General features: G+C 37.2%; 5 protein-coding genes across 7 annotated transcripts; 2 read left to right on the forward strand and 3 right to left on the reverse strand.

The window, feature by feature from the left end:
- Positions 1-1,999: 1,999 nt before the first annotated feature.
- LOC113672721 (centrosomal protein of 120 kDa) lies at positions 2,000-11,081 on the reverse strand. Its single transcript, XM_027189052.2, has 22 exons — positions 10,895-11,081; positions 10,602-10,786; positions 9,834-9,920; positions 9,564-9,693; positions 8,871-9,031; positions 8,265-8,468; positions 7,600-7,875; positions 7,200-7,424; positions 6,917-7,110; positions 6,685-6,834; positions 6,188-6,308; positions 5,915-5,979; positions 5,539-5,629; positions 4,950-5,138; positions 4,633-4,722; positions 4,448-4,540; positions 4,030-4,142; positions 3,510-3,558; positions 3,299-3,421; positions 2,979-3,170; positions 2,798-2,850; positions 2,000-2,422 (listed from the first exon to the last, which is right to left on the reverse strand). The coding sequence occupies exons 1-22, from the start codon at positions 10,938-10,940 to the stop codon at positions 2,140-2,142; spliced, it is 3,120 nt and encodes a 1,039-aa protein (XP_027044853.2). The 5' UTR covers positions 10,941-11,081; the 3' UTR covers positions 2,000-2,139.
- A 360-nt stretch (positions 11,082-11,441) lies between these two features.
- On the forward strand, positions 11,442-15,641 carry LOC113672729 (uncharacterized). 2 transcript variants are annotated; one of them, XM_027189065.2, is made up of 4 exons: positions 11,442-11,580; positions 11,742-13,067; positions 13,715-13,873; positions 14,862-15,641. In XM_027189065.2, exons 2-4 carry the CDS (start codon positions 12,183-12,185, stop codon positions 14,976-14,978), a joined length of 1,161 nt encoding a protein of 386 aa, XP_027044866.2. In that variant the 5' UTR covers positions 11,442-11,580; positions 11,742-12,182; the 3' UTR covers positions 14,979-15,641. The 2 variants fall into 2 exon arrangements, with proteins under 2 accessions (XP_027044866.2, XP_027044865.2); XM_027189064.2 differs by having other exon boundaries at positions 11,443-13,067.
- Positions 15,642-15,949: 308 nt separating this feature from the next.
- LOC113672704 (uncharacterized) lies at positions 15,950-17,309 on the reverse strand. Of its 2 annotated transcripts, XM_089203165.1 has the most exons (5): positions 17,142-17,305; positions 16,950-17,061; positions 16,705-16,776; positions 16,267-16,319; positions 15,950-16,167 (listed from the first exon to the last, which is right to left on the reverse strand). In XM_089203165.1, the coding sequence occupies exons 1-5, from the start codon at positions 17,261-17,263 to the stop codon at positions 16,077-16,079; spliced, it is 450 nt and encodes a 149-aa protein (XP_089059291.1). In that variant the 5' UTR covers positions 17,264-17,305; the 3' UTR covers positions 15,950-16,076. The 2 variants fall into 2 exon arrangements, with proteins under 2 accessions (XP_089059291.1, XP_089059292.1); XM_089203166.1 differs by lacking the exon at positions 16,267-16,319 and having other exon boundaries at positions 17,142-17,309.
- Positions 17,310-17,719: 410 nt separating this feature from the next.
- On the reverse strand, positions 17,720-19,374 carry LOC113672698 (dynein regulatory complex protein 8). The gene is made up of 5 exons (XM_027189025.2): positions 19,173-19,374; positions 19,002-19,074; positions 18,825-18,904; positions 18,564-18,673; positions 17,720-18,118 (listed from the first exon to the last, which is right to left on the reverse strand). Exons 1-5 carry the CDS (start codon positions 19,319-19,321, stop codon positions 18,003-18,005), a joined length of 528 nt encoding a protein of 175 aa, XP_027044826.2. The 5' UTR covers positions 19,322-19,374; the 3' UTR covers positions 17,720-18,002.
- A 31-nt stretch (positions 19,375-19,405) lies between these two features.
- Positions 19,406-21,812, forward strand: LOC113672745 (DET1- and DDB1-associated protein 1). The gene is made up of 5 exons (XM_027189086.2): positions 19,406-19,479; positions 19,557-19,637; positions 20,122-20,176; positions 20,706-20,767; positions 21,591-21,812. The coding sequence occupies exons 1-5, from the start codon at positions 19,477-19,479 to the stop codon at positions 21,711-21,713; spliced, it is 324 nt and encodes a 107-aa protein (XP_027044887.1). The 5' UTR covers positions 19,406-19,476; the 3' UTR covers positions 21,714-21,812.
- The last annotated feature ends 170 nt before the right edge of the window (positions 21,813-21,982 follow it).

The raw sequence follows: 21,982 nt of genomic DNA on the forward strand, positions 1-21,982 counted from the left end.
AAATTTATCGGCAGACGCTATTTGTGTTTGAACGAATCTTTTTCCAGTTGGCCTTCTGCCTTACGTGGTGTTATGGCTGAAAAGAGCAGATTAATCTGCGCACCAAAAGCGCAGCAAAGAAGCTATGTGTTCTAGGTCTGCGAAAGATTGAACACTGATTTACAATATAGTTTCAACTTGCAAACTTAATGGGGCTAGAGCACTTGCTTTAGATTCTATCACACAGGGCCGGAACTTGACTTTCCACTTGGCATCAGATGCTAAGCTGTTGAAGCCCAACCCACAAGTATTTCTGCGGTTTTTGGTCGACACACAATTAGTCCAAACTCTGATTTGCATTTGAGACAGAAGAGGTGCAGAAAGTGGGAGTGGTTGGCTCCTTTGAAGACAACTTCTTTAAAAGATTCTGTCTACATAGGAACAGATTGTGAAACAACCAGCGGTAAACTCATCCATTCGCTCACCGGACTTCTAAAGTGGAGTTCTTTTTTAAAAGTACGAACAAAATTTTTCCCATGAGGAAAAAAGCAACCATAAAGTGATACAATGATCAAAAATCCAGGCTACTCCAGGCGTTCAGTTAGTAAATCGAATAAGACAAGAGAAGGCGTCCAGAAGCAGCAGAGCGGAAAATAAGAGAGGTTTGATTCGAGTTGATCTCTAGACCGGACCCAACCTTCGTCGTTTTTCCGCTCCGCCGTTACTACGGCGCTGTTTGTTAGTGCGCTTACCAAAAATAATTCTACACAGTTTCTTTCACAAATGGTCAAACTAAACAAACTAAAACCAAAAAAAGGACACGCCTATGTATATTTACAAAGAAACTTTGTAAACGCATTATATTCAGATTTTAAACAGCGAAAATTGCATTCATTTAGTTATTTAAATTACTAGTAGATTCAAAGAATGCTCGGAAAGTAAAAATACTTCATCAACAACATCTGCGTCTTTGTTTTGCTTTGTTTCTTATCCAAAAATTGTGATGGCATTGTCTACGGGAGTTCGATGGGGAGAAAGTTTCGTTAAGGCTGCTCCTTCCCACTGCAAACTTGGCTGTATCAGAGTGCGTCTGAGTGTCCTGAACAGCAGAATACGTACAGCGTTCAGATTTTTAGTTGCAAACCACTTTCACACGCCTTTGGATAGACTCTTTACTCTCCTTGGCAACAACCTCAACCGGCGTCACCGAAAAATAATGCAATTTTTCGAGCAATGAAGCCAAGCAGCAGCAGAGATTGCGCAAGAAATTTTTAAATTGTACGAAACGTATTGAAAGTGAATTCGCTTCTATTTCTGGAAGAGTTAGTTGCATGTCTTAATTTTATTAGCATTAATTTTGTTAAGGTGTGTACTGTGTTTCAATGAAGGAGTCACACTCACACACTCACACACGGTTCTCGCAAATTAAATTACTCAATGCTTTCAGTTCCGCGGAAAGGTCTCAGAATTTAAGTTGGTCTAAGTTAAGAAGGGTCTCTTCGCGCTATTGAAAATGTTAAAATTGTGTTCTGTGCCTTGTGCGAATAGCGTCGTCAATAAGAAAAAAACAATCAGTTACTTCTTCCAGTGTCGTAAGAAACCCAGTTTCAAACACATAACACAAAATCTGTGATCGCTCCACATTTGGTTTAAAGGATTACGAATCAGCTGTAACACTTGGCCTTGACTTTTAAATCAGTAACTACAAAATTATAGGATTATTGAAGAAAGACCATAATTGATAAGCTCACAATCACTACTCAACTCTTTTCAAGGTTCCCTACACTACGATCAGTCCTCCTTTTCATCCTATACTGTCATGCTGGTCTGTTGAAATCAGCCGTCTGTTGAAATCAGCGAGGCCTCTAGGAGAGCGAAGCCTCGCCGATATTAATTGAATCTTCCCAGAGGGACTGCTCGTAGTCTAACGATTCCAGGCCCCTTCTCAAATCTCAAATGTCCCCCCCCCCCCTCGCCTGCCCTACCGGAAGTGCGCAGTGCTTATTTAAACGTTTCTTACTTTTTTTTCTCTAGCATCCCCAAACCCCTCCCCTCCCTCTTTTCTTCACCGCACTACTCCTGATTTTTCACATCAAGAAAATTGCAATCAATGAACCAATCCGGATTAATTCGAACGAACCCTAACCTTCTCCCCTTATATCACGTGCCCCTACTGGCTATAGCGTCTCTTATTTGTCGATCTAGTTCAACTATTATACGATCATCAGTGGTATAAACTCCCGTATGTAACAGCGTATCTCTTTCCTCGATCAGTTTCGCTATTCTGCTATCAATGTCTTCTTCGTCATGTTCATGAACAGATGTGAGTCCAGGTGAATGCTTAACACTTCTTCTTTGTGACGAATTGGCGGCTGATGTTTTTTCCTGCTCTTCAGTCGGCGCTTGATTTACCCGTGCTTTCGCCTCCTCCTGTTGTTTTAATCTGTTGCAGAGAAGAAAAAAACTTCCATGAACTCTCAAAGTTCATATAATCGTACCATAACAGGGCTAAAAATTGGCGGTCGCACGGTCGCCATTGGCGAGTTAAAACTGACCAGGGCCACTAAAAGTTAAGGTTTGAACGCCCGATGTGCGACTATGCTACAGAATTTCGAAAAGTTGCAATGTAAATTATGCGAGGGCTACTTCATTTTGGGATAGGGCCACTAAGAATTCAAGGAAACTGGCCCGACTGGCCACCAAGCACTGGAGTTAATTTTTAGCCCTGCCATAAGGTCAATAAGAGCCTATTGGACATTTTAAAAAACGCTTTACAGCATTTGACAACAACAATAATACCAAACTACCAACTACTCACCTGGCTAACTCAAGTTTTATTTCCTCCAGCTCTTCTTTCTCAGATTTAACAACCTAAATAATAGAACATATTTAGTAATGAAAAAAATACAGCTCTGTAACAAATAATTAAATAAAAAATTATTATAAGACTAAAAGGAACTATGCTGGCACAAGGTGTAGCAGGCGCACACAATACATACCTCCTTCTCTTCGGCGGCAAGATAACGCAGGCGCATGTGTTCCAGCTCTTGCTCTTGTTTTTTGAGCCGCGCTCTGGCAGCAGTCTGTTCTTGCTGTTTCAGTCGCGCCAGTTCCCTTAGCGCTCGGCCCCATTGCTGTTTGTAGTGAATCTTTGACTTGTTCGCCGTTTCTAACTTACGTTCAAGTTCTGTCTGTTGGGGGAAAGATGACTCATAACAGTTAAAACAGACCTTTTCATTCAATTCAACAATTTTTGTCAGAAGATATAAAAGAAAAGAAATAATTAAACAACATATAAACGTTCGTAATAACAGTTTACCTTTTCCATTTTTAAAAGATTTATTTCGGACTCGAGCTTTACTTCAGGTTTCGTCAGCTGTTGCTCCTTGTAAGCCATGAACTCATTCTCTTTCGCTTGATATCGTTTCTCTGCTTCGTAAACCTGAACAAAATAGTAATGCCGAGTTATTCCACATAATAATTCCACGAAACAAAACTGGTAACTCAATCGGACAAGGAATGTCACTCACTTGCTCCACTAGTCTCTGTTTCTGTTCCTCCATGTCCTTAACTTTCATTCTTGAAACAAAATTACTCACATCAAAGTCTGTAACTTTGACTGCTAGGAGGAAGCTCACGACTAGCGCTATAAATATGCAATAGCGTGGTTGTTGTTGAATACTAAACCTTGATTACTACTATATTGTAATCACTGTTAAAAAGTCTGCAATCGCTTTTTTAGCAATGGAAGTTTTAACTCCAAAAGCATCTGTCACAAAACACTCGGAGTGAAATGATATTTTTAAGGGAAGGAGCAAACAATGATTTTTGAAGGTATCAAGAGGAAGCAAAATATCATGACTCCTTACAACAACGATGTCAGCTATGAAAAATCGACGCACACTTCCACCACCACCATCCCACCCCCGCTTGCCCACACCTCATCCTAAAACGTGAATCGAGCGTGTGACTCTCTTATCAATAATACGCTGAACAGCGATGCGCAAAGCAATGATTAAAAGGCAGTCATAAATAAAACTAAAACTAAACCTCTCCATTTCTACTTGATGTGAGCAGTCATCTTTCAATCTTCGAGCAGCTTCTCTCATTTCTGTAGTCCGTCGTTCGTGTTCTCGTTCCAGTTCTTCCTTCAAGTGCATCACCTAGGCAACCATTACATTCAATTTTGAAAGCGTTGCCCATCAACTATTTAAAAGCGATCGAAAGCAAAAAGCGTCTAATGCTCCCCATTCTCAAAGGTCCTCAATTTTGCTTTCTTACACAAGTTAACGACTTCCGTGTACTTTAAGATTGTAACTTCCATCATTTGATCCATAAGCCCAACACTAGCCCAACACTAAGGGCTAACTTACGTACTTTTAAAAGCTTCTAAAAATTAAAATGGAGGAAATATTCGCATGAAATCAAATTAGAATCTTGCAATCCTCTTACAAACTCTCTAACAAACCTGAGCCTCATTGGTGGACAAAAGTTTTTCTCTCCTCTCCAGATCAGCGATGGACTGTTTGATCTTTTCTTCCAATCTTGAATATTCTTCCAGCTAAAAATTATACAAAAGTACATTCCATCAAGCCTATAGATTAAAAGGCAAAAATAGATGGATAATTAAACAAAATGAGGTTTCTGTTCCACCTTTTTTTTCACCATCAGTTCGCGCTCTTTATCTCGTCTTTTCCATTCCTCAGCAAGAGCTTTCATGTGCGAGTTTTCTCGATGCTGCATCTGTTTGGCAGAAAGGAAACATATTCAATACAGACAGAGGGACCAATCTTTGCAGACCATTGACTCAACGGCTTACTTTTGTCTACTCAGTTCGACTGTGTTTTTTATGGAAAGATGTGCACTTTACAGGAAATTACAGGAAAACAGTTCAATAATGGTTTTATTCATTCCTCATCAAAAGGTCTTCTATTGGGGTGCCTTTCTTTCATCGCAAAGTTGAGTTTCACCTGTGCTTGAAACATCTCTTCTTGTTGCTCCTTCCAAAGCTCCAGTTCTAGCGCGGTCTTGTACTCTTCTGTGTCACGTGGGTCAGTAACAGGAGGAGGCTTGGGCTGAGCGGGCGGAACACGCTGCGGCTCAGAGAGAGGAATGGCACTAGATGTCTGGCTACTTTCAAGTGAAGAGGAAAGACTGTACTAAAATACAAAAAGAGGAACGTTCGTTGCAAAGATTTAATTTTGGTTTTCGCAAAGCTTCGTTCCTTCTGATCACACCTAAGAGTTCTACACCATATCATTTAGGATTTGCGTCATGTCGAGTTTCAGCTATAAACTTCCTCACCCTCCTGCCTCTGTAAAAAGCCACCCCCCCTTTCCTTAACCCTTTACGCGCTAATATCAGCATACATCTTCTCCATACTGTTCTTTATACATTTCCTATGGCACTGACAGGGAGAATTAAAAAAAAACTCAGGAGAATTTCACGTTTACGATCATTTCCTCAATTCTCATGAGCCTGATGTTTGATTCAGCAGTCAGATACCTTAGTGAGAAGTTAGATGCTGGTCACCCTCAGGGGTTAAAGGGTTAATCTTACCTCGTTTGCCTCCATCAAGTGCTGTATGTTCACTGGGCCCATGTCCTCTAAACCGAGAACCACATGAAGCTCACCGATTCTCCGAGCAGGCCTGAGAAAGAGAGGTTCATTGTCATCATCGTTAAATGAAGATTAAAAAAACAAAAATAAAAAGAAACAAACACACCAAACAAAACACTATTCTGATTTTTATAATAGTTGTGAGCGTGCGAAAGGTCTACGAGGGTTCTGGCATGAAAGAGATTATTCGAGCCAGACCCCTCCCAGCCTCTCGCCCACTGCAACGTCAACTAAATTAAATGATGTATAAAGAAAGCTTTGGTCTGTACAAACTCTGTAACTATCTATTGAGTCTATACAAAACTGTTGCACTTACTTTTCTGTAGTGAAGATTATCACCCTCTCGTTATAAATTTGCCTGTAGCCAGTCACTTCTTTACCCTTACCACAAGAAATATAAATATGACAAATGCAAAAATTTAGCAATGGCTGTCAAGGTGAGAAAAAAATGTATCAGATCGCTGCCCCCCCTTTCTTTTTTTTTTTCATTGAAAACACTTGAGCTGTGCTTTGAAAATTGTGCTAGTGTATCATGCCTTGACGAAGCACAAACCGATTTTCGATCAAATAATTTAAAATTGACTCTCACCTGCGACAAGACTTGAACTTTATTGGCACTTAGGACAGAGGCCAGCAACATATTGGAGACTCCAATCAGAAGATTTCCAGCCATGCTGTCTTTATGCCACACCTCAATCACAAGGGGAACTCTATTGTAAAACAAAAACAAATTGAGAGTAATCCGAGTAATCTAGGACTGAACTGCTTTTGATTAACTACACAAAGTGATCTGTCAGGAACACACATCTGTCTTCTCAAAAAATCAGATGCCAAAGAAAAACCAATCCCCATTTGATCAATAGAGTCTTCCCACGCTTCAGCTTGGTTACTTTAGCTTTGTTTTATTGACAATTGATTGCAAACTTAAATTTCATGGATCAATGTCAGTATCTCAACAACTACATACTTACCCCTTCCCTAACTTAACATTAACCCTAACCTGTTATCAGTTGACTCTCATAAGGTTAGGAGAGGGGTAGGTGCACTGACATTGGTCTAATTCAAAGAGCTGACATCTTTGCTAACCTTGTGAGAGTTTGTTGAAGAAGTATTGGCGATGACGCAAAGTCAAAGGCACAGAATGATTTTGGTAGAAGAACTTCCATGTTGCGTTGGACTTGCACAGGAGGACTAGTGATAACAGGTGCAGCACTGCCAAAGAAAGGATATGTGTACCTGGAGGAAGAATAAATATCTTATTCATTCCATTGGTTATGGTCTACTTAGTACAAACTTGGTCAATTTTTGACAGACAAACCTGAGGAAACAGTTAACAGGAGATGTTACATCAAGATTGGAAATACTGCGCAGGTCAATAGAAAAACAGAAGTGGTGTGCTCCTGGATCAATTGGTAGCCTCGTTCCAAGTAAAGGAACAGTGCTGCTGGGGCCTGGAGCTGATATTTGTGGTTGAGAAGCCTGGGCTGTCTTCGATTTCTTTGAAGGAGAGTTCTGAAAGAAATGAAATTTGTTTGGAGTCATTTAGATTTAACTCTGCTGGTAAACTGAAGAATGAAACAACAAAACTACCACATATGTACCTTTTGAGCTCCCAAAGTGACCCCACCTTCTAACCCTGGTTTTTCTGGGCCACTGTGTGGAGTGCTAGATTGTGGTCGAGGTGGTGTACCCTTGAGGTGCTCTCCAGTAATCTCTGTCTCTGACCCTTTACCAGGCTCTCTCTGCTTTCCTCTAAAAGGGGAGCTTGAAAGCTGTTTAGCTGGAGATTTACTTCCATATGGCAGGCTGTCTACTTCAGGTATCCTCTGAAAATGTCATTTAAAAACATGGTTGGGCACAAAATAAGGAACAAGCGTTGACTGCTAAAAAGAATTTGGAGGATATCTTTGTACATCTCTAGTGTTATCATCGTCATCATTATTATCATTATCATCAACATTATCAATATTATCATTATCATGAGCCACAGACAAAGTTTACCTGTCTTCCCATTCCTCCTGCAGCAACAATTGGCGAGGGGGAACTTGTGACATTTCCCATTGTCTCCTGCTGCTCTTGTCTTAAAGACACAGACACACCAACAGCTGGCTCAGAGTCATCTACTGCTCCTGAAGATTGGCGACTACGACCAGGTGCAATTAATAGAAATAGCCCTTCAATTACAGTTGGTGATGCTAAGTTTTGCTGCTCATTTAGAAGGCCTTGAAAAGAGACTACAGCTTTGCCTAAGGACTGGTCCCCACAACACAAATAGACCTGTAAGAAAATATTCTTACATTTGTGCTGGAACAAAAATTAAGGTGTTTTTTTTGTCATTATAACATCTCTGTGACTCCAGTCCTGTTAGCACTACATTCATTAAGGTTTTTTTGGTCATTTTAACATCTCTGTGATTCCAGTCCTGTTAGCAATACATTCATCTGTAAGATTGTAAAACAATCTCCTCTCAGTCAGGAATGAGGAGCCAAAATCACATTGACAACTTTTTAGTCCATTACATTGTGGCAAGGTTTTCATCAAGAAAAACTATAAAACTATCAAATGGATAACAAATAATTGTTTAATCATCAATGTGGATTTTGTTGATGAAAGATCTCAGGATTTAAAAATTAATTGTTATATGAATTAGTATACATAAGATCTACCTCCAGTCCTGAATGTTGGGTGAAAAATGTTCTGAGAAGTTCCAAGTTACTTCTTATTCTCACTGAAGCTCGCTCAGCAGGAAAGTTTGGTTGAAGAAGATCATGAAAGACTTCATTTGTCACATCATTGCTCAGTAATGAGTAATAAAAATAAAATCCACCACCAAGGTTTGGATCTGGCAAAGCAAAGCTAGATGGTACCAACTAAAGGGGAAAAAGTAATAAGTTAAAAAAAAAAAACCCAATCAATGATAAAAAGTGTAAATCAATTATTTCAAAGGGAATGTCTTGTTTTATTGTTCATAGCAGAAGTGGATTCCTGATTAGGAACTCTAATGTCAGACTGGCACTGTTGTAGATAATTCATCTCATAATATGTCTAGGGAGCAAATTTTTACATTTACTATTTGGACAACCTGTTCTCTGCAATGAGAAGGGCTGGTGACCAGCTATGCAACGGCGCATAAAGGGAGATTGGTGACTCATCAAATAATTAGTTTCCTCTATTGTAAGTCATAATTACATGAAGTTTGTAGAATTAAGGGCATCATTTATGACTTATGATCAAAATGTCAGAGATTTACATAAATTATTAAGCAAATCTACCTTGGCTAAATTAGAGGCAAGTCCAATTGTAACGGACAAAATAAAAATCTTGTTATCTTCATGTTGTGGTCCAATTTCATAATACCCTTGATCTTCATTAAGCAGACACTGTATCCCATCAGATTCTGGTTTTCTTGGTGGAGAGGGTCTTGGGTGTTGCCCTTTGGAAGGCATAGAGAAAAAAACATGTCCAGCCATTAACAAAATTTGTTAATTAGTTTGAAATATCTGTAAAATTTAGAAAGTTAAATGTCAATAATAAAACAGTTTGCATGAGGTGATAACTAAGCAACACCTTGAATGCATTTAGGTATATTTCATACTCAATGAAATTTAAATTTTATGGTATTTACTGGTATGTGCAGACAGGCTTTAAAAAAAACAAAATTATGGTTAGTTAATAAATGATTTATGGTCATTGATTGTGGCATCCCATTTACTCTTAATAGTAACTAAAACAATGAAATGGTGAAGCAATAATTCCACTTCTACCCTTCTTAACAATTGTTCCAAATTACTGATATTTAGAAGTGAGATACCAACATCAAAGGATGACAATGAGACTATTGAATTAGGCTGAAAAATGTTGTTCGTGAAACTGAGGTTTTGTTCCTTGGGAAAAGATTTACTTAAAACAGTTCAACCTTATCTCTAGTCAAAAAATCATTTCTCATTTGTTTTTTTTTAACTTACTCCCATCTTCTTGTTGTGACTGTTGTTCAGTCTGTTTAGACTGAGTATCATCTTCTAATGACAACATCAACTTCAACTCTGGTTTCATTCTTTGGTACTTTGTACTCAGGAGGGAATACCATTGTGCTCTCTAAAATAAAAATGGTAATTTTTATTTCACCATGCTCTGATAGCATTTCACTCTCTTAGATTATCACTTTGCATGCATTTCTTAATCTTTAAATGTTGTTCTTTCTAAAGGTCTTTAATTGAATAACACTGAACACTTGCCACTGGTTTTTGTTGTGCTGTCCGCAAATCTAGGATCACATATCCAACAGCTTCCTTCTGAGATGACAGAGTATCCAGAGCATAACACTGTCCAAAATATAGATAACCAGCAAATTTAGGAACATATTGAAATCAGTAAAGGAAAAGATGACAAATTAAGTTGAGTAAATTTGGCAATGAAGTAGCTTGACATTGTAACTAATGTAAAAGAGATGCACATTTGTCTGGAAAGATTTCTGCGCAACCCCATACTTCATTATGCCACAATACTTGGATAGAAGAAACTAAAGGTGAAACAACAGATTACCTGTAGGAAAACAGCTTTGCTTAAGAATAGTATGTGGTTATACGGAAATCTTTCCTTTTTTTCTCGTTACCCTTCAACTCTCAGAAATGATCAACATTTAACTTCTCTCTATAATATCCATACATTATCCAGCAAACAGGTAATGAGAATACTCAAAGTTATCAGGTAGAGTTAGCTATCTTGATTTAACACCAAATTATTGTAACTAATTTATAAGGGAATGTGTAGCAGCGGGAGGGAAGAATTATCAACAAGATCTTGGAAAAATAAGGGTTAACAGCGGTTAAGTTACAACATCTCATTTTGGTTCACATTATAACAGTGCAAGATCAACTCCCTAGACTCCACCCTATTATTAACAAACAAACAAAAAAAAACAAACCAAAAAAGTGCAATAACGAAATATTTTGTAATCTGTAAGCCTGTCAAAATACAATTCACTTGTGTTGCACATATTTCACCTGGATTTTGATTGGCGTTCTCTGCAAGCGATGCTGATGCAAAGACTTTTTGTTCAATTCCCAAGCAAGTTCAGTTGTGAACTCTGGGGTTTCCACATGATCAATGGGATCTGTCGTCAGAGTTTCTCCATCAAACTTTGTTTCGACAATGATCTTGTGTCGTGGTCGTTTAGGAAATCTTCGCCCTGAATGTATCACAAAATTTTCGCATAACAAACATTTAACAAATTTAAAATATGGTCAATTCAACCCTGAAGTTAGACGAAAATTGAAGGATTTTCAGACAAACTTACCTTCAAGAACCGAAACAACTACCAAAATTCCGTCACTCAGCCCCATTTACACCAGATTAAATTACCAGTAAGATATTCACTCGCTATCTGTGACTCCAATACCTTGAAAACGACACAGCGATGAATTCACAAAATTCCGCCATTTTTCAAAAATTTTTGGTTTCTACGTTGTGTAAGTAACTGTATGAGACCTCTATTACTATTCCCAATCTCCGCGCGGTTAGGCAAAACGTCCCCTTTATCCCTGATTTCTTCCGATTATTTTTTTAAATCACAAAGTAACAGAAAGGAGTGAATTCAATTAAATACTTTCACAAGTACTCAGGTACCACTTTACAATATTTTTTGACTCGTTTTTCAGCTTTCACGTAATTTTTCATAGTTTCTTCTGGTTCTGTTAAAGTTTTGATATCTATACGGAGTCGTTACATAACATGTCGTACCGTTATACCTTTTCTCTTTCATTTTGAGACAACAACCTTTCCATGTCTTGGTTCCTTTTCATCTTGTCCCCTCCCCTTCATCTGTTTACCAAAACAACTAGGGCCAGGCTTACGACGCCGAGCGTCCAACATGGCGGACACTCAGAGTCATTATTTCTGCTTTGAAAACTCATCAACTCTTGTGTAAACAGAGCGGGCAGCTAACTTTTGTTGCCGGGACAGCGGATTTATGTGAACGAATAGGTAACTGGACCTAATTTGCACCTATGTAGCATTCCAACTTTGGGCAATTGTCATGCAAATGAAGCTCAAAACGTTCCTCCCACTACGTCTTAGCAACATATGTGTTGGTCCATTGCTCTCTCTTGAATTTATTAATCAACACTTTGGTCTGTTTTTCAAAGGACACAAGCTGTGAAAATTCAAACAGTCCAGTCGATCTTTTTCAACACATCACTGACAAGAGATCAACAGCACGCGCAATAAAATTGGCAGAAAGATTTTTGGAGCGACGTTAGAAAGTTGAATCTGTTGACGTACTAAACATGGTCGAGTTTGCCCAATTTAAAACGGAGAGCTAAAGGGCAGTTAATCAAACGGCTGTCGCTGTGATCGCAGTATGAGTTGCATTTCACGTTACAGTTCGCCTTCGACGTGGAAAAAAAGGTATGGATTTCTTCTTCATCAAACATAACCTTCGCCAATTTGAACTCAGGTGATGAATTCGATATTTTCGGCATAAGCTTAATTTGCACGATTGAAATAATTGGATGTCATATCGTACAAATATCATCTGTTTCGAGAAACCAGTTCTCATCTGTGTGGCTGTCTACAAATAATCCAAAATGGCTCACCACAGAGATAAAGAACGTGAACTCGACTTGAAGGGAAAACTATCACGGAAGATAGCTGAACTCACTATGGTCATTCACTTGCTGTTTACGAGAAACCACGAGCGCGAGATTGAAGTAGAATCATTGAAAACTGCATATGAACATGAGATAAGAGGTATTCTTGAAGAAGCAAAAGGAAAAATTTCGTGGTTGGAGGGACAACTTGATGAACTAGAAAAATATCGTGTTTTGTTGGACTTGAAAAATACAGAGATTGAGAAAGACAAAGAGCAGATCCGAGATCTTCAAAATAGGGAGGCAGAATTAAATACTCAGTTAGAGCATAAAGATCAACTTTTAACGATTGCTGAAAAACAAATTGTAGAATTAAAAGAAAGCCTTACAGATAATGTAAACTCTGGGTATGATCATTTGTCAGTTGAACTAGAAAATGTAAAGAAAGAGAACAATAACTTGAAAGAAAAACTCAAGGTTAAAAGTGACAAGATAAAGAAGAGCCAAAATCAAGTTGATAATCTTCAATCAAAAGTAAAAACATTGGAGGATGAATTAAAAGATGTATTGGAAAAAAAGCAGAGGCTTGAAGCAAGTGTTGATGGCTTGCGAGGAGACTGGCAGGATGAAATTGAGAGACTTGGTCAGAAAATTGCAGAATACACAAAACAGCAACGAGAAGACCAAATGAGGGCTGAAAAACTTGAATGGAAAAATAAACAGTTGAATCAACAAGTAAAGGAGCTTGGAGATGAAAAACATCAGTTAGAACTTAGAATTCAACAATATGTTGACGAGAGAAACAAAAGAAAGGAAGCAAAAAGATCCCCAAGATCAGTGACTAAAGGAAGTCCTGAAGTACCCCGACCATCACCAATTGATGTATGTTAAGTTTAGAACTTTGTTAAACCCTTTGATTCCCATGAGTGACCAAAACAGAAATTATCATTACAATATCATTACAATATCAAGCAGACAAGTGATGAGAAAAAAGAAAAATATCAATGAGATTATGAATTGATCCAAAATCAGATTCTAAACCAATGCCACAAGAATTGTAGGGCAGACAGTAAGGAGAATTACTGATGAGATTTCGAGAGTGAAAGGGTTGATATTGCAGTGTTATTACAACACCACTTTAGAAAATTTTAGCTAGATTTCCAAGATTCTCAGTCTTTGTTCACACTAAAACAATGGATAAAAAAATATGTTTGGTCTTCCTAATTACTACTTTCCCTTCCAAAATATTTCTTTTTGTGCTCATGTGTTTTGATGAATTCATTTCTTTTGTTCTTAGCTTAAGCCCAAAGCCTTGGAATTTGAGAATTTATTACATGTATCTGAAACCAAAGAGGGAAGGAAATTTTAAAATCAAATGCAAAAAATTTATCTCATTAATTTGGAGTATGGACTGATTTAGGCTATCTATTACTTATCTGACTCAAGTGTTGAGGAGAAGGAGGAAGGGGGGGGGGAATATTTTAATTGTTATCAAATTTGTACTTAGGCTTGGTCTGTATTCACTGTAGAGAGATGATGAGCTTGAACGTCTCAGACGAGAAGTGCAGCGTTATCGTCTGGAGCTGAGCAACAGGGAAATGAGCTTCAATCGAATGTTTACTGATCATAAGCCTGTCATTGTTGATGCAAAAGGAAGGAAAACATCCTCTAATCTTGTTCACGACAATGTAAGTAGGAACATTAGAGTTGATATGGCAACCAATGATAAGTAATTGAGTTACATTGATTTTTTTGGTTAGTGACCTATTTCTGACATAGACATTAGACAGAAAGGACAAAGCTAAGTGTCCATATTAGAGGGGTGACTGTTGGATTGAGGTGACCTCACTTTTAAGACTCAACTGACGGCTATAAGGTGTCTAGAATAAACCCTTCAACTTCAACTCCCATTGTTAATTCTCCTTACTAGCTGCTACACATTTCCTTGTTAATGAGTTACAAGAATTTGGTGTTGGATCAAGATAGCAAATTTTACCAAAGATAAGGTTGAGAATTCTGGATCAATATCAGTATCTGGGCAACTGCCCACCTACCCCTTCCCTAACTCAACGACAGTCAATTGATAACAAGTTAGGGTTAATGTTGGGTTAGGGGAGGGGTAGGTGGGCAGTTGCCCAGATACTGATATTGATCCAGAATTCTCATTACCTTTTTAATGGATAATTTACAGATATTACAGGGAGAAGTTACATGTTTATCACTTCTGGGAAATAAAGGGTCAAGGGAGGTAATTTCAAATGTCTTGAGGGTTGACATCCTCTTTTGATAAAAATTCCTTCCTTTACATTGGCTCTTCCCACTACACTACAGCTGCCTTGATTCTGTGTTTCCCATTTCTTTTTCCATCACTAAAGGACTGAGGCTTCAGGAATAGATTATTGTATTCAGATATAAATAAGATACCTCAGATACCTTGAAGTTTCTGAAAGCTTACTTTGAGAATCAAAGGAAAGAACTTGAAAGCAACGTTCATGCCAGGCTTGATTTCCACCACCCCAGTAAGTCTGGAGTACAAGTTAATTTTCCAAACAGCATTTGCCTTCAGACACATGTAAACCATGATTTCTCTTCTCATCAGATGGGACTCTTGCATTGGGGATATTTTTTGTTTGTTTTAAAACAATATAGTTTTTCTGTTTTTTGTTTTTCTTACAGTCTTTCCCAAATCTTAGTGGTGTACAAGGACGAAAGAGAAGTGGAATTCAACAATTACCAGCTCTTGGGGAACAAAGGATTCAGAGCAATCCTCAACAACAATTTCATGGCCTTTGATTAACTTGGTTCATCTTATGTTTATCAAGAAAAAAGATTCTTTCAGAGTTTATATATTTAGTATTTAAGGAAACAAATTTATTTGGATATTATGTGGACCAAAAATATCCAAAATTCAGTCTTAACAATTGAGAGTCAATCCTGAGTCCCAAAATGGAATGAGTACCCGATTTTCCACTAACCAGTTTAGCGCCAGTTACATGTTTGAGTCCCTTTAGAGATCAGAATTAGATCTTTCATTGACTCATGACTTGAGCTTCTGAGTTGCTTGTTTATTTGATAACCAATGGTGGACAAATTTGCTCTCATTCTTTCTTGTTCTGCCAAAATGTATTAAGGGTGTCTTGCTCAACCAGGACAATATCATTTATTTACCAAAAAATTACAATAACAGTTCTCTTTTGTTGAATCTTAGAGATTTTGATGAACATGTGAGTTCATATTTTGAACTCAATATATCAACTTCATGTATAGAAAGAAGCAGTTTTAAAATATAGTAAAAAAGAAGTGATGTATTTTGAACTCAATATATCAACTTCATGTATAGAAAGAAGCAGTTTTAAAATATAGTAAAAAAGAAGTGATGTATATCAGGAGAAACAATTATACATTGTAAATAGGAGGGCAGTTTAGAGGTAGATTAAAAACTATTTCTTTATTTTATTTGTTGTTTACAAGGAATATTTACTAAAGTGATGTGTTTAAGAATTTTTTTCTACAAACCAGTGGTATTTGTCTTTCTTGTCCCTTAGCCCCTAAGAGTGGTTATAGTCTCTAATTTCTCTTTACAATATCACTTCTGAATCACACATTTAGGTCAAAGGAATGAAGGAAATGATCACCAATTGGAGAAACACTTAATTGTGAAACAAAATATCCTTGTAAACTCCTAAGGAAATGTATAGAGAACAGTATGGAGAATATGCACACTGATCTAAGGGTAAAAAAGGCCAAGCACAAAGAAAACAAAGTTTCCATTGACAGTAACTCTTTATGTACCAGTTTGTATCGGCTAACATTATTTACAAAAAGATGAAATTCAAAGAGAAATTATAGTGAATGATTTTCAAAATCCTTTTAGCTTTATCTGTCCATGTTTCACCAATTTTTCTCCTTAAATTTGTTGACATCAAAATCTGTTGTATGCAAGCCAGAAAAGAACTTTCTCTTTTCCAAGGCATCTGCACAACTGAAAAAAAAAATTGAACAAGTTATGTTAAAGGTCTGCAGAAAATTTAGACAACAAGGAAGGTAAAAAAAAAAGGAACTGTGTAATATGAATTTTCACCTCCCGAGTTTGTCTTGAAGTTCATCAATATATTGTTGCATTGAATTTATTTCCTGAAATGATGTGAAAATAAACAAAATTCAGTTCCATGATTAACCTTTTGACTCCAAAGAGTGACTAGCACCCAATTTCTCCGTATAAAAATCACCCCTGAATCAAACATTGAGGTAAATGGCCACTGACTTTTTAAGCTCTCGATTGTTAAACAAATTCTCCTTGTGAGTACCTCAGTAAATGTATAGAGAACAGTATGGAGAATATGCATGTAATGAAATAGAAGTTCAATACTTGCACAATTGAGGCTTTATTCAACAAGACCTCGTGCTTACACACTGAACAACATAAACATGGCGGCCTAACAATAACAAGTCCGCTGACATGTGCGCTGACATCAGTAAGACTTAGAAAGATAAAATCAATTTTGTGTAATTCATAAACCTCTTGCAGGACCACCTCTCTTTGTTCTAATTCCCACGCTTCATCCTCATGTTTACTATCACATGCATCGTCCTGACGAATAGAAGAACGTAAAAAAATTTGAGTGGGATACTTAAAGAAATTGTTTTATTACATTATCGCAAAGGTTAGGAGAGAGCTTGAAAACTGTCAAGATCAAGATTTGTGCTAGCCTACTAAGTACTGAACGGTTAAAAACTTTTATGGATAGTAACTGAGTACTTCACCTGTTGATCACGTTGCCTACAAAACGATCTTATATTCGTCCGGACTCTGTCTCTTGTTTGTTTTCGCTTTCTTTGATAGGCTTCGTACAAAACCTTCACATCTTTATGGTCCCTGACACGAAATAACGAGGAGATCGTAATTGTCTCTTCTTAAAGCTATGCGAATCAACCAAGATTCTCGAAAAAACGTACCGGTACTTTCTGGGAAATAGTTCTTTAAATTCATCCATGGTGTAGCTGTTATGAATTTGTGCATTAATCAAAGCTTCTGTGAGTAATTCCGTGCATTCGCTTTCTCCCTCCGCGGAGGCCATGTTCGCGCGCCAAACAACAAAACAGTCACGATTGTCACGCAACGCTCATTAAAAAAAACAACAACAAATTGTGTGACTGACTACGGGTAAGAATGAGGTGAAATCTTCTTTAGCAGCAATAATTGTCGTTCGTCGCCATGATTTTGTATCTCTCCCCTCAACATTTTTAGGGGGGCTTAGAAAAACATTTTAATTAATAAACCCACCACCAATCAAGGACCCATCCAGCTAATTGGGCAACTTCCTCAGCATTTTAACTTTTAAAGATTGGTTTGTTCATATTCCTTTTACCCTGGGCCAAAATTGCATTCAAATGCCCTATCCCAGTGCCAGATTTGATGGTCAATTTATGGAAAAATCAGTAACTGTGACTTTCTACTCAATGAACAAGAGTTCACTTCTGGTTAAAATTCTCCACCCTAGCCAGCCAAGGTTCAAATTAAAAATAGTTGAAGATTTAAATGAAATTGTTCCTTTTAATACAAATTCAAAATATTTATACATAACTACAGTGCCATCATTAGATTTAAATGTATCTTGTAGTATATAGGTACATATTTTCCTTTTATTCAAGACAAAAATCTTATGGTATCAGTCAAACTTAAAAAACTGAAGTGTCTTTGAGAAGCTATAGCATTTTGGTATCACACAATAAATTAAATCTAAGCTATCTATACAAAACTGGCATGAAAATAAACAACCCTGCACAGTTAAATGAAATTTCTGCAATTCTGTCCAGTTACAAGTCATCTACTACCATCATTGAAACAAAATCCTTATAAAATATAATCCCTTTGTCTGGGTCAACAGCAGCAGAAAGCATTTCCTCCATTTCCTCTTGTGTGAAAGGTTCACCTGTTGTGAATATAAAAGATGATGCAAGTCATCAATTGAAAACCTTTTCAATGTACAAGTACAGAAATGATCCTCACAGGACTACATTAAGACATTTGAAAAAACACAGGCTTTGATTGACAGGATTTGAATCCTTCCCCTCCAGATATTAGTTGGGTGTTACGGCCAACTGAGCTATACAGGGTGTGGTTGAGGGGCCCATAATGCCAAAAAGGTACAAACAAGGTTATGAATAACCTAATGATTCCCCAATGACAGTAAGACTCAAGTGCACAGCTCTGTCCCCCCTTACCCACCCCCAATGGGAGAATCCTGTCTACACACTTGCTATCTGTGGGATAACAGGCATAAACATAACAAACATGTGAGATATCCTTGGGAAACAAAACAGGAAGGTGAAAACATGATGTTCCAACTACTAACTCCATTTTAAAGCTCCGTGTACCTTCTTCAGTCATGTATTTTGTAAGTTCTTCTGTAGTAAGGTAGCCTTTGTTTTCTTGATCTAGAACTTCAAATGCTTTCATGATTTGGTCTTCAGGTGCTGGTTTGTATCTATCAAAAATTTAATTGAGAATTAACTTGGGTGTGGACTAAGCCAAAAAGGAGCATCTTCTTTTTTCCCTGGTGGGAAAAGGAACAAGTTAATTTCAAGAGTTAAAATAGATATGACACTCCATCAATTTTAGAACATTCCTTAAGTTACCTTCTCTCCAGAAGAGTTTTTAACATAACAGGTTCAAACTTTTCAAATCTTATGTATCCTGTTGGTTCTTCCTCCTCTACCTATAACAAATAAGCATAGAACCTCAACACCACTGAAAAAGACAAATTAGGCATTTGAAAACTTACCCCTAATAAAAAACATCAATGTTTCACATACCTCGGCTAAAATGTCATGAAGCTCTCCCTCAGTAGGACAACACCTCAACGATCTTACAATCGTCCCAACCTCTCTTAAAATGTACAAGATCACAGTTAGATATTTAGAAACATAAAAACTTATCAAATGAAAGTGCCAGTTAGATATGAAATATTATTGTGACTTTCTTACCTAACGTCGACAGTTTTGTTAGATTCGTGATCAAATATATCAAAAGAATTTGAAATTCTCTTTTGCAACTCTGCAGCAGACGAATCAGACGATTCTATGGTAGGTTTTTCGGGTTCACTACTTGGATTTGGTGAACTAACGTCCGCCATTTTGCTTCCTTAAGTGTTGCCTGGATACCAAAAAATGGCGCCCGCGACTCGGCAACACGAATGACTTTCAAAAGGGATGCGCGTAACAACAGATCTATAAATAAAATTGCGCAGATACTTTTGTAAATACATGTTGGAAATTTCGCGAAGATAGCATGGTGTGTAACTAAATATTCTCACAGTTATGCTTTTACTATTAGCCTATATCTGAGGAAATTTGTTCATTTGTGTTTAGGGCGACCTCCTAAAGGAACTACCATCATTTAATCAGCGCAATTTTTCAAAATATTGCACAGATTCTAGTTCCAAGCCCACGGTAGGTGTAAACCTCGTTAATTCTTGAATTTTGATTGCTTGAAATTAACTTCTCTTTCTTTACGATTGTTCTAAATTTTGTTTCTTCAGTAGCAAATCTTCAAGAGGAATGATTGTATTTTTTATTTTACTTGAAAAGTTTGACTGTGGTGCGCAAACTAAGTCTGAAGTAGGCAACGACAACGTTAACAAATGTAAAAAAAAATATTCACGTAAAATTTATGAAGGAAGCAAGAAACGTGTTTCGAATTCTTGACATTTGTAATTTCTTGTTTGGTTCATTTGAACATCTCATCAATGATGATCACGGTGAAAGATACTCGGTAACCGAATACTGCCGATCGAAATATGGTAGCCTCTTGTGTATGTACATTATTAATATTCTAACTCGCTAGGAATACTTATTTTTTTTTTATTAAATATTATATAGTTTCTTGTAATACGTGATCTATCGAAAATTTCATGGACGTTTTTTTTTTCATTAGAACCGTAGGCCTGTTGTGTACTTGCCAACTAAAGAAGATGGAGCAGCTGAACAAGGTACAATACAAGGGACACCTTTGTTCGTAATGAAAGAATCCTTTAAAAAAATGCTCATATTTTTCGATTATGTTAGATCTTGAAAAGGGAAGGGAACATTGTTTCTTGGTGTTCACTGAGACATAACACCATAAACTTTTGGGTGCCTTTTTCCCATTTTACCCAGCCACTGTAAGCACTGGGGCTTTAGTGATATTGTCATCATCCACCCCCTCCACCCCCTTCACCCCATCCCCCCTCCACCCCCTCCACCTCTTCCACCTCATTATTATCCATCAGGGTGATCATAATCAGTATTACAAATAAGATCACCAGCAATAATAGCACAATGAATAATAACAACAATACTAGGAACGTCTTGCAGAGGGTAGGAGGGGGAGTGGAAGGGGGGAGCACTCATGCTGCACTGTTAATAATTAAGGCGTGACCATGTTTACAAGCTAATATATTGTGAGATAAGTATCAATAGTGATCGTTGTGCTAGTGGGTGAATGATTTTGAGAATAGTTTTTGTTCTGTCTTATTTTAGTCATTGTTACAGATAAAGCAAATATTTTGTTGAGATATCTACACCAGCAGTGGGAAGTTGAAGTAAGAAAACTTTGTTTTTTAAAACAAGTGATGTTGGTTTTATCAATGTGCTCCTTTATAGGCAGTAGCTGGTAAAATTTACCACCTGCAGTACTTCTTATTATCCTCTAAAATTGCTTGGAATTCTTGAAAATTCAACTGGTGAAAGATTGCTTTATCAGTTAATTTATTCCACCTGTCATATTTAAAATAAACACTTTATCATCAGTGGATATTAGAGGCAAATTTAGCAAAATGATGCTGCTACATATACCTGGGCTTGTCTCAAGGAACATCCTTTAATTGGGAATTGAAATTTCAAAGCATAACATTTGGGTTTTGATCTTATTACATTTGTTATTTTCAGTAAATTTACTTTAAGTGTTAAATGAGCTAAGCGAAGATGAAAAAGAAATATTTAGTACTCAAGCTTATTAAATCTGAGTTAATGAAAGGTTATCTCAAGCCAGATGAAAGTTTGATGTGGTCAATCATAGTCAAAACAGGACAGCTTTAAACTTATTAAACTGGAAATGAATGCATAGGCTTGGATTTGAACCAAATTTCATACTCAGATAACCTGCGTCTAGTAAATATTTTGCAAAGACTGAAACAGACAGTGGAGAAATCTAAGACTGTAATCATTATTGTTGTTTTGAAAATATAGACACCAGTGTAAATAAGGCTTTTGATAAGTCAGGAAAGATTTATTAAAAAATAAATTTATTTTTGTGGAGGTTCCCAAATGATTGGAATCAAAGTTCACTCGTTTTAAGCACTTTGCGCAATTCATGCTTACAGTTCATTCAGATTTAACTCAGAATATTTTTTATTTTGACTTTAGAACACCCAATCTGGTAAAAAACGTGACGTGGATAGTGCTGATCTGCCAGAAACCACAGAACTAAATCCATCAAGAAAGGCCAAAAGATTGGATAATGACGAGGAATACAGCCCACCAGACTAGACACAGCTCAGGCTGAGTAGAATTATGAGATTTTTATTACCTGTGAGCGTCAACATGTTTGTGTAAAAATACATCATTCTTGTGAGGTTGCAAACTCAATCTTTGACTGGAAATTCCTGTGTGTCGTAATCAACAGTGAATAGTTGAACTAACACAAACTAATATTTATTTTTAAAGTGAACACAATAATAAGTACTCATTTTTGTGTCTACAATGACCTTAAGGACATAAGTCACAGGGCTTGTTTCACACATGGTCGTCTCCGATAA

This window comes from Pocillopora damicornis, chromosome 4, assembly GCF_964200805.1.
Source record: "Pocillopora damicornis chromosome 4, jaPocDami1.2, whole genome shotgun sequence".
Classification (NCBI taxonomy): Eukaryota; Metazoa; Cnidaria; class Anthozoa; order Scleractinia; family Pocilloporidae; genus Pocillopora; species Pocillopora damicornis.